Below are 12,076 nucleotides of genomic sequence, written 5' to 3'. Positions count from 1 at the left end.
CTAATATCCAGCCTACTCCCACTGCAAATTGAGACAATTGCTCCTTGTTCTGCCGTCTGTCACTACTGAGAACAGCCTTTCTCCATCCCCTTTAGAGCCCCCTTTCAGGAAGTGGAAGGGTGCTATCAAATCACCCCTCACTCTTCTGCGAACTAAATAAGCCCAAATCCCTCAGCCTCTCCTCATAGGTCATGTGCTCCAGACCCCTAATCATTTTCATTGCCCTCCACTGGACCTGCTCCAATGCATCCACATCCTTTCTATATGGGAGGGGTGGTGCAGAACTGGACACAATACTCCAGATGTGGCCCTACGAACGCCAAATAGAGAGGAGTAGTAACTTCTCTAAATCTGCTGGAAATGTTCCTTCTAATGAACCCCAATATGCCATCAGCCTTCTTGGCTACAAGGGCACACTGTTGACTCATATCCAGCCTCTCATCCACTGTAATCCCTGGGTCCTTTTCTGCTGTACTACTACTTAACCAGTCGGCCCCCAGCCTGTAACAATGCTAGGGATTCTTCTGTCTCAGGTGCAGGACTCTGCCCTTGTCCTTGTTGAACTTCGTCAGATTACTTTTGATTCAATTTATCACGGTCACTCTGGACCCCATCTCTGCCCTCCAATGTATCTATCCCCCGTCTTAGTGTCAATTCCAGATTTGCTGAGGGTGCAATTCATCCCCTCATCCAGGTCATTGATAAAGATGTTGAACAGTGGCAGCCCCAGAAATGATCTGTGGGGCGCTCCACTTGAAACTGGCCACCATGCAGGCATTGAGCCATTGTTATTCAGTAAACAACTGTAATTCAATAGAATGGTTTTGTGAACTTACCTTTCAATATAGTGGTCTTTATTTATCCATCTGTATAATTTTCAGTAGCAATTATATCGCTATCCTCAAGTGATCATAGGATTCAGGCTCCCTGTGCATTAAAGTAAGCATGCATAGTCTATAGAATGCTATGTTTCGCAATCTCTCAGAGCAATAAAAACTAGTTTATTGTACTATAGCAAGGCTGGTTTGGCAGCTTGCCAATGTAAACACCTGCATTTAGTATGAAATGCCCCCTGTCTGAGGAATGCAAGGATAAAATGTTATTGAACAGGGAAAAAAATACAGCTATATTTCAGGGTTTATCAAATGGATAGTATATATTTCTTTCTGACTTTTCATCTGTCTTTCCATCCATCTATATATGTTTGTCTCAGAGTTTATAAAATTATGACATTAAAGAAACCATAGCTAGTAAGTCTCTTGCTAAACTTCACCACTCAATCTCTATACCCTGTGTTGCATCATATCCCCTTATCCTTCTTCTGTACATTGTCTGTTTTTAGATTGTGAGATCTTTGACCTTGTACTTTCCTGGAAAATACTTGGGACACTGTTGCCAGTGTAGTAACATCTAAGGGACTGACACGCTGAAGTTAAGGGGAAGTCCTTCTGTTGACTGTAAGGGGATTTAGACCAGGTCCTAAATCTATGGTGGTTTTCATACAGGTTGCACCTCCCTTTTTTGGCATCCTTGAGGTCTGAGCAATGCCAGACCAAGAGGGGTCAATGTCCTTTGGGCTCCCCTCATGGCCACTGGCCCACTCCTGGCCACCAGCCCTGGCTACTGTCTGCAGCTTCCTGTCCTTGTCTGCAGTTTTCCTGGCCCCACATACCAAGCCTGGGCTGCAGGCCACCAGCTTCCTGGCCAAGGGCAGTCCATGGTTCCCCAGCCACTACTAGTCCCCCTGTCACCAGACTATCTCTGGCTGCCCACTCTAGACCAAGGCTTCTGGCCTCTGGAATCTCAGCTGACCCCCCACTTCTGGCTGCTGGGTCTCTCTGGTTCTGTGGACCAGAATGTCCCACATTTTAGAGGTTCAACCTGTATCTTGTTTTGAAATATTGTATTCCCTCTTCTTCTGCAGCTTTGTCAAATGAAATTAACCTCAAATTTTACTGATCAGAAGGATTTAGGAAATTGTGTCAAGGAAGTCTTGTTGATTTCTAGGTATTGGTGCTGATTTAGAAACAACTTATTTTCTGCTCTGTAATATTTCAGCTGACTTGAACAACGTCCGTTTCTCTGCATACCGTACAGCCATCAAAATCCGAAGACTGCAAAAAGCATTATGCTGTAAGTTTATCCTTCAAAATAACCAGTTTGCACAGTATTTGGGGAAGGAGGGTGGACCTGATCCTAAAGACAATAACAGCAATAAAAAAGGTGTATGTGTGTGTTGGGGTGTGTGTGTCAGATGTCTCCTTCACAATTTGTCATTCATACCACGAAGTGACATTAATTGCCCCTGGCCCATGTCACTGCTATGAATTAATAAAGTTCTTGAGTACAGAGGAAGGCAATGGAATGAGCTAAGCTAATGTGCTGTCTTCTCTGGTTATTTTTTAGAACACAAATGGGAAAAAAAATTCAAAATGTGCACCGCATACAAACCATAGTGTGAACTGATACTCTGCAGGAGGAAATGATTCTTGTTAAGAAGCTCAGTTCTGCTCATCAGGTCCAATATTAGACTATATGAGAGAGAGTGATGGCATTTTTCTCAACTGTTTTTTTTTTATAACTGTTAATACAAAAATATTTTTTCTTAAGAAAAATGGCCATATTGAAGGAAATGCAGCTAGAGATAGATGTAAACTGCTTAGAGTTGGGGTGCTGGGTAAAGAGCTTCATGTCTGTAAGTTTACTTGAGACTGGTTTCCTGCTTCATTAGATGGGTTTGCCATAAACTTTCCTTACACACAAACAATTCTTGCAGAAAACAAATATACTACTAATGACAATCGTTTTCAGTTTATATAGTACTTTTTTCTGCAGAATCAAGAGAGCAGAAGTACTTTGCGCATGCTCCATATTGCATGGTATTTTGAGAAGTCCTTTACTGTTGTTTCATTGTTGTACTGTGCCCATAATTTTGGTAGCCTTAGAAGTAGCATATCTGGGGATTTTTGGTTGATTTTTCGAGCTGTCCCCCTGATTCGGAGCTGTCAGTTGCTTATTCATTCTCAGAAATGAGAGACCGCAAATTCTCATCTGAGAGGCCTGCTAAGAGCCTTAGTTGTCTTTTATCAGAGGGGTAGCCGTGTTAGTCTGGATCTGTAGCAGCAACGAAGGGTCCTGTGGCACCTTATAGACTAACAGAAAATTTTAGAGCATGAGCTTTCGTGAGTTAACTCACTTCTTCAGATCTGAAGAAGTGAGTTAACTCACGAAAGCTCATGCTCTAAACTTTTCTGTTAGTCTATAAGGTGCCACAGGACCCTTCATTGCTGTTAGTTGTCTTTGAGATTCATCCTTTTCCTCAGCATTTCCTCCTGAACTCTTATGAATAGTCAGGGTAAGGAAAAACAGAAAAATATTGCTTGGGCAGAGTTAACTTGCCACTGGCCTGTGGTCTGTTGCTGTTAGGGAGGTGGGTGCCAGTGGAGTAAAATGATGGGTAGTCATTTGGTGGGATTTTCCCCAATAAAATATATGAGGGAGCAGGCTGAAGGGCAGGAAAGATGCATATTGGGAAGTGGACAAGGGAAGGAAGAGGAAACTGGAGAGAAAAGATGGATGAGAAAATGAGGAAGAGCCTGAGGCAGATGCAGCTAAAAATAAAATACAGAATACAAATGGCATGGAAAAGCTACTAAATACATGGAAAAGGAAAAAAACCTCACAGGAATTTCAAGAGGAAAAAGGCAGTAAGTGGGAGTGACTGGATATAACCAGGTGTGGTATGGAAACCATGCCTGTGTGTGGTACTGAAGGGGTAATAGTAGTACCTGAAGGGACTAAGGCTTAGATCTGTCACAAACTTGGCAACAATTGGCTTAATATATTGCATGGCTTCTGTAGATCCTCTGATTGGAATTCAGGAGTCAGACTTTTGTGTTATAAATGGAATAATCAAGTGCCCACAGTACAGCAACCTGTTGAGTATGTGGGATGAAGTGTGAGGAAAGCAAAGTCAGCCTGAAATACAAAGGGAACAAGCAATTGGTTGCAAATTCACCAACAGAGCAGGCTGGTTTCCCCACCTCTAACAACAGGACACCCACAAGGCCTTCATTTTGGGAGCTTCTGGGTAGAGGGGTTATAACAGCCATTTAAAAGGCAGCTCTCAGTAGGAGGAGAAATTAAAATGTGATAGCTGTAAAAAGACTATTCAGATTCTGCTCAGTTGGTGAGTGGTAGCACTTATTTTTATTCCAACTTTCTCGCTTTAGCAGCATATCCAGTGTCCAGCTGACTGGTTAGTACAAATCTCCACACAATAATGAAGGGCAAAATGACTACAAATGACTAAACTAAACTGAAAAATTTCTCTTTACGTAGCTTGTCTCAAAAAAATCCAAATGCAGCTCTGTCTTTCAGCCTGACCTCTGCAAAACTGAGGTGGAAACACTATCTATCCATCTTAATTCTTAGTGCTTTTAGCAAGCTTTAGCAAAGAACCCCCTTCTCTTCCCTACACCCTTCCCCGATAAAATGGGGAGATGCAGTGATAACAGCACTTAGTACTCAAAGCACTTTTGTGAGTATTGCTGCCCTTTTACTAATAAGGTAAATGAGGCAAAGATAAGTGTAGTGATTTGCCTGCAGTCAGCCAGCTGACTAACAGCAGAGCCATGAATAGAAGTCCTGTCTCCATGTCTCCTGTGTGAGAATGTAGCTGTCAAGCTGAAGAAAGACAAGGCATTCAGAGAAATATGCTAACTTAATGGTACACGTGTTTTGGAACATTGATTTATTTAATGTAGAAGAACTCAGGAGGCATGTGGATCTCAGAGAAACACGTATCTGTTTAGTAACAGAGAGAAAGCCATGCTAGTCTATTTACTGCTTTTTTGTTTTGATAGTAAAGTAGCACTTTAAAGACTAACAAAATAATTAATAGGTGAGCTTTTGTGGGACAGACCCACTTCTTCAGACCATAGCCATATCACAACAGACTCAATATTTAAGGCGCACAGAACCAAAAATAGTAATCCAGGTTGACAAATCAGAAAAAAAAAACTATGAAGGTGAGCAAATCAAAGAGCAGAGGGGTGGGGGTCAAGAATTAGATTAAGCCAAGTATGCAAAAGAACCCCTTCAGTGTCCCAGAAAATTTGCATCCCGGTTCAAGCCAAGTGTTAATGTGTCAAATTTGAATATGAAAGAGAGTTCAGCAGTCTCTCTTTCCAAAGCAGTGTAAAAATTCTTCTTCAATGAGACGCAAACTGTTAAGTCATTAACTGTATGGCCTGCTCCGTTAAAATGTAGACTAACTGGTTTGTGGATCAGGAATGTTTTGATGTCTGTCTTGTGCCCATTAACTCTTTGTCTGAGAGAGTTTGAAGTCTGTCCAATATACAAAGCATCTGGGCATTGTTGGCACATGATGGCATAAATGATGTTAGTTGAGGAACATGAGAATGTGCCTGTGATTCTGTGACTAACCTGGTTAGGTCCATGATGGTATCTGCAGAATAGATATGTGGACAAAGCCGGCAGCAGGCTTTGTTGCAAGGAAAAGCCTCAGGACTGGTGTTCCTGTGGTACAGACTGTGGCTGTTGGTGAGAGTCCTCATAAGGTTGGGAGGTTGTCTGTAAGAGAGAACAGGCCTGTCACCTAGGGCCTTCGGGAGTGTGGCATGCTGATTAAGGATAGGTTGTAGGTCTTTAATAATGCATTGCAGTGGTTTGAGTTGGGGGCTGTAGGTGATGACCAGTGTGTTCTGTTCTTGGCTTTTTTGGGCCTATCTTGGAGTAGCTGGTCTCTGGGTATTTGTCTGGCCCTGTCGATTTGTTTTTTTATTTCTCCTGGTGGCTAATTTAGGTTTATGAATATTTGGTACGGATCTTGTAGTTTTTGGTCTCTGTTTGCCGCCTTAAAGCAAACTACTGCTGGAATCCAGAAGCTGGGCTGCTGTTTATAATATATGTCCACTCAACCGATTTAGGTCATTCACATGGATCTGATTAGAGCACGTCACAAAATTGTCCCCTAACTGTTTTTTTGGTTTTTTTTATGTGCTGCTGTTGTGTTAAAAAAGTGGACCATTGAGAAGAAAGAATTTTTTGTTCTTTTGAGAAGCATTTTGATTGAGTTTTTATGTTGGACGTTGGGAAAAGGGCTGTTGTGCCATTGCAGTACTACTGAGATGACCCAGTCAGGGAGTGGGCCCTGTATTTTTTTATTATTGTACTGCATGCCTGAGCTCAATTCAGAGGAAATAATTTTGCCACTACTAGCCAGAAACAAAGCTTTCTAGAAAAAGAAAGGAAAACTGCAGTTCTGTCACTGTGCCTCAGTAGGCAATTTTAAAATAAAGCGTAATAGCCTGCAGAGCTGGGACACTGATGTTCCCACACACAATTGGGAGTGCATACAGAGGCTCATCCAAGGAGCACACTGGAGGCTAGGCACCACTGGAAGTATTGCCCAAAGGGCCCTGAGTACAGTGCCCTGTGGCCATCTGATTGTCCAGTGTGGCAGACCACTGCCTGTAGGCTGCAGGAGCCTGCTAGAAGGCAGGTGTGCTGGTTGGTGGGCTAGTGCCTTCCTGTTCCCTGAGTGAGCCTAATTGGGGCAGGCAGCTGGGGCCTTGTTAGGAATCAGCCACAGCCGAGTCTAATTAGCGCTCATGGTCAGCTGAGGCCCTGCACTCCCTATAAAAGGCTCCCCACCTGGTAGCAGAGGGAAAGGTTTTGGAAGGTGCACCGGAGAACAGGAGCAGAGCAGATACAGAGCAGAAACAGGAACAGAGTGAGAAGGTACCATGGGGAAGTGGTGGGTGAAGTGGACCAGGGTGAGTTTGCTGCATCGGCGCAGGTGTGAAGGCCCTGCCAGCTGCTTCTTGTCCTCTTAGGGACCTGGGCCGGAGTCCAGGGTAGAGGGCGGGTCTGGACTACCCCCACCTTTCCCCATAGGGTTACTCTACTGGAGCAGGCGCAGGCCTGCAAGGGGACTGGCTTTATCCTCCCCATTCTGGACTTGCCTATGATGAGGATAGTTCACTAAGTGGAGACACCTGCCTCTGGAAGGCCTGGGCAGATAAGGAATCTCTGTGAGTCTCTGAGGCACAAAAAAGAACCTCCAGGAAGTGCAGGGACCCACAGGGGCTGACAAGGGAAAGTACACCATTTAACAACAATTAAGGGTGCTCCATGAATTTATCTGGGCAGCAATATAGAGTTTTGGCCTCCTGTGACTCCAGACTGCATCTTTTCTGATATCCATTCTTGGACCATTATGTTATGTTGCTCCCCAGATATGTGAACTTCTTTACATTCTCTAGTTCGATCCCATCTGCATTGCTCTTCCTTCCTATTTCCTTAGCTAGTCGTACTGGCATCAGATTTCATTCATATTGTTGTTTCACAATCAGTGCATCAATGCTCATCTGACCAACCCTCCTCCTGCATCCAGACTTGGGACTGTCGTAGAACCCCTAGAGGCTTCATACCATATGTTCTAGACTGGAAGAAGGAAGTAGCGACTAGAATAGGGAAAGCAGGAGCTAGTTTGAAGGCGCCGGATAAGATTTGGAAAAGCAAAGCGATTAGCTTGGGAACAAAGATGAGCATCTTGAAAACGTGCATATTCAGCAGCATGTTGTACGGATGTGAGACACGGGTGATAATGAAAGATTCAAAGAGAAGGATATTGGCATTCAAGAGGAGTTGTTACAGAAAGATCCTGAGGATAGGATAGATACAGAAGTTCACCATTGAGGGATTATATCGGAAGATACAGCCAAAAGAGAACCTACTGCAGAAGGTTATATAACAGAAGCTACAGCTATTTGGGCATATTTGCAGAATGAACAACAAGCAAAAAATCAAGACCCTGGTATTTGGCATAATGAATTATTCAAATAGGAGAAGCAGACATCACAGAGAATGGGTAGATGATATGGGAGATTGGTGTGGATCTAGTCTACAGCAACTAAGCCACTCTGCACTGGACAGGGAAAGATGCAAGGAAGTAGTGAGGGAGGCATCAGACATCAACGGGCACTGAGCCCATCGTGGTTGTTGATGATAATGATGGTGATTCTTGGACTGCAGCTTGATTTGTGACTCCACCATCACAATTCTAGCCTGGTAACTATCTGTCATCTCTAGTCTCCAATCTTGGCCTGGCTCTTATTTATCAATTCTAACTCTAGCGATTCCTCCTATCCTCATTCACTAACTATTGGCTTATGGCCATACTTCTTGATAGGTGTGTGTATGTGCAGACAAGAGAGAAAGGGATTAACATTTACAAGGTCTTTTTGACACCACAGCTTGACAGCAGCATTTGTCTGGTTACTCTGAAGCTACACCAACTTAGAATTCAGCGTTAGCAGTTACTTGTCTCCCTGAGTCAGTCAAGTACAGCAGTTTGAATGATGAACTGTGACACAAATTCTGTTTTTAGTTTCTTTTGGGAAAGCATCTCACTATGAAAATGAAAGCGATGACCGTTATGTCAGTTCATCAGAGAACTAGTGAATTAGTCTTTAAGCACGTTTCAGTTATCTGCCAAGAGTCAAACTTTGGATAAAGAAAGTGCACTAAGAGATGGTGTATTTGGGCTCTAAGCCAGGAATTTCCCCTTCATCTACTTTAATCTCTCGCCATCTGGATACGAATAGTTAATTAACGTGCATGTAGTATGAAGATACCCTCCTCAGTATAGGATTTATCATACCAGAATAGTCCACCAGTCTATAGAATTCTGTATACTGTTACTGACAGTGGACAGAACTTGTTGCTTTCTATGATTACCTCCTATGTCCAGATTCAACCAACCAGATGAGCAATACTGCTCATTGGGATGGAGCAAGTTCCTTTGCGCTATACGCCACATGCAATCGTGTTATACAAGACATGAAGTTTGATTAAACTTCTGTTGGTTTATTAGCTTAATTTACATAACTATAAAAAGAATATTTCCTTTTAGTGCTTTAAATAAACTGTCCTTAAAGTGTGTTCAATTCCTCTAGGAATTCTGAAGTATAAAGATGAATTCCTCCAGCACCTTAAGTACTGCTGTTAGAAGATCTTCATAAGCATAATACATCAAGTCCTAAAGTCAGCAGAGTAGCTCCAGTATCTACTTAGGCAAAGGTTTCCATTGCAAAGGCCACTGTAGTAACATCCAGTTCCAGACACCGCATTACTTCCTTTTTTAGCATTCAAAGGAGGGCAGTGGCCAGATCCCATTTCTTTAATTAAATACACTAACAAGGATGAAGAAACTTAGTTCTAATACTGGGGAAGCTGCAGTTACCAACAGAATAGTAAAACGATTGATAAAGATGCCACTTATGGCAATCATACAAATCTGAGTTCCCTCTTGTACTTAACACATCGGGAGTGTAAAAAAACGACATACTCTTAAAACCTACTTGGACTCGACATGCGTGAAGATTGTTAGTACTTTATAGGCTTGCATCCACTTTCCAAAATATGAAATCAGAAATTCTACATTTCATTGTGTGCCTTTGAGTTTTTAGAACTCTGATTTTCCTGTGTTCCATTTTGGGTCTTGGGATATTACACTCATTCCAAGTACAGTAAAATGTTACAGTGTTATGGCAAAGCATAGTAGCAGCTACAGCTACCATTCCAAAAATAGTTTGCTATAGTTAGTCCTCCCCTATCCAGCCTATGTACATGTAGCCTTCTTTAAACAGTGGATCTCCTCCCGTGTAGTAGACAAAAGCATTGAAGTTCAATGGAATTGCTCATATACAGAAGGAAGATAGCTAGACATCCAGTAACATTTTAGTTTATGCCATTACCTTGTCTTTTTCCTATGTATCTCATTTTACAGACCATGCTGAACCAGTCTGATTTTGCATCCTGCGCTGCTGCACAAAGACTTTTGCCCTTCTGCGGTCCTTATTTTATACTGATATATGGCAATTTATAACTCAGGCTAGACCTGTCAAAACCTATTTCCACAGAAAAATGACTTTTATACTGTTTAATGCACAATTAACTCTGATAACGAAGAAACAGCTCTGGATGATTGTTTCAAATTCATACTATAGATACTGTAGTTACTATGCAAAAAGGTGCCAGGAAACTGCCATTGCTTCCTGCTAAAATTCCAACTTGTCTAGTCAAAGATGTCACTAAGAATTATGCCACCGTTTGACTTACACTGCCCTTCCTTCTTTTATGCAAAGATATGCCTCATTTCATTACATAAACTGACTTGGAAAATTCAATAATAACCTTCTTTTCTTTCTCATCATCCAGCACGATAATTAGATTTTCATGATCACTATTACATTTGAGTGTGCTTTTTGATGTCAGCACCCACTCCTTGTTATTCATCAGAAATTCATAGTAATAGTGCATCCTTTTAGGAAGGGTGCTGCTGCTGATGTATAATTATGCATGTTATCACCTTGACTAATAGGATAAAAGCATAGGATGAAAATTACTTGTTTTTCCTGGAAAAGCACACCAAGCTGCTTCCCATTAGTTTCTGTTAAATTTTCATTTTTCTTCATCTTCTGTTCAGTTAATCAGTCTTCACTGTGTCCTTAATTCACATTACTGTGAAACATTGCTATCAAAGAATTTGCATTGCTTTACATTGGGAGCCATTCAGTGTTAATTTTACCGTCTCTATAATCGAGGCCTGATTCTGCCCTCTGAGTCGTAAAGAAATCGCTTAGTAAAATGAGTGGAATCCCATCAATTCTGCATCTGAAGGCAGAATTCATATCTGACACAGCTCTCATCAATTGTTTTAAACCACCTTTGCTGAGTAGGTTAATTTTTCTGTTGTTGTTTGAGATTAAATAAATCTAATTAACGCAGGGAAGAAACAAAGCAAACACACCCAGAGCTACAGATTCCTGCTTAATAGAGAGGGGTGCTTCACCAGTGTTAGTATGGTTAAGGCATTGCGTCAGCTAACCTGCCTGTACATACTGCTATAGTGGCAGGAGGATTCAGGAGACACAGTTATAGGATCATAGAATACTAGAACTGGAAGGGAGGTCATAAAGTCCAGTTCCCTGTCCTCATGGCAGGACCAAGCAACATCTATATCATCCCCATTAGATATTTATCTAACCTGTTCTTAAATACCTCTGGTGATTGGAGATTCTCTAACCACTCTAGGCAATTTATTCCAGTAATTAAGCACCCTAGCAGGAAACTTTTTCCTGATGTCCAATCTGAACCTTCCTTGGTGCATTTTAAGCCCCCTTTTTTTTTTTTTGCCCTGTTTTCAGAGGACAAGGAGAATAGTTTTTCTCCCTCTTCCTTGTCCAGATCTTTTTGAATTCTGACCCTATCCTCCAAAGCACTTGTACCCCCTTCCAACTTGGTATCATCTGCAAACTTGGTAAGCGTACTCTCTATGCAATTATCTAAGTCACTGATGAAGATATTGAACAGAACTAGCTCCAGAACTGAACCCTGCAGAACCCCACTTGTTATTCCAGCCTGGCTATGAACCATTACTAACTACTCTCTGAATGTCAAGTATCGGAGGGGTAGGCGTGTTAGTCTGGATCTGTAACAGCAACGAAGGGTCCTGTGACACCTTATAGACTAACAGAAAAGTTTTGAGCATGAGCTTTCGTGAGCACAGACTCACTTCATCAGATGCTGGTCTTGGAAATCTGCAGGGCCAGGTATAAATAAGCCAGAGCAAGGGTGGGGATAACAATCCCCTTGTTATCCCCACCCTTGCTCTGGCTTATTTATACCTGGCCCTGCAGATTTCCAAGACCAGCATCTGATGAAGTGAGTCTGTGCTCACGAAAGCTCATGCTCAAAACTTTTCTGTTAGTCTATAAGGTGCCACAGGACCCTTTGTTGCTGTTACTCTCTGAATGGTTATCTAATTAGTTATGCACCGACCTGACAGTAGCCCCAGCTAGGTTGCAGTTCCTTAGTTTACTGATCAGAAGGTCATGTGATACTGTATCAACTGCTTTACTAAAGTCTAGGTATACCATGTCCACCATTTTCCCTTTATCCACAAGGTGTGTTACCCTACCAAATAAAGCTATCAGGTTGACTCGACCTGATTTGTTCCTGATAAATCCATGCTGACAGTTATATA

The 12,076-nt window shown here is 42.1% G+C and overlaps 1 protein-coding gene across 5 annotated transcripts in view; it reads left to right on the top strand.

Moving 5' to 3' along the window:
• The window catches only part of UTRN (utrophin), a 560,266-nt gene that overhangs the window by 461,851 nt on the left and 86,339 nt on the right, over positions 1-12,076 (top strand). For all 5 annotated transcript variants that reach the window (XM_074990438.1, XM_074990437.1, XM_074990436.1 and 2 more), the window contains one exon: positions 2,059-2,133. In XM_074990438.1, coding sequence (XP_074846539.1) covers positions 2,059-2,133 — 75 coding nt within the window. The remainder of the gene's footprint in view (positions 1-2,058; positions 2,134-12,076) is intronic.

This window comes from Carettochelys insculpta, chromosome 3 (assembly GCF_033958435.1).
Source record: "Carettochelys insculpta isolate YL-2023 chromosome 3, ASM3395843v1, whole genome shotgun sequence".
Lineage (NCBI taxonomy): Eukaryota > Metazoa > Chordata > Testudines > Carettochelyidae > Carettochelys > Carettochelys insculpta.
The sequence above is the reverse complement of the archived record's forward strand: the minus strand, read 5'-3'. Positions and strand labels throughout refer to the sequence as shown.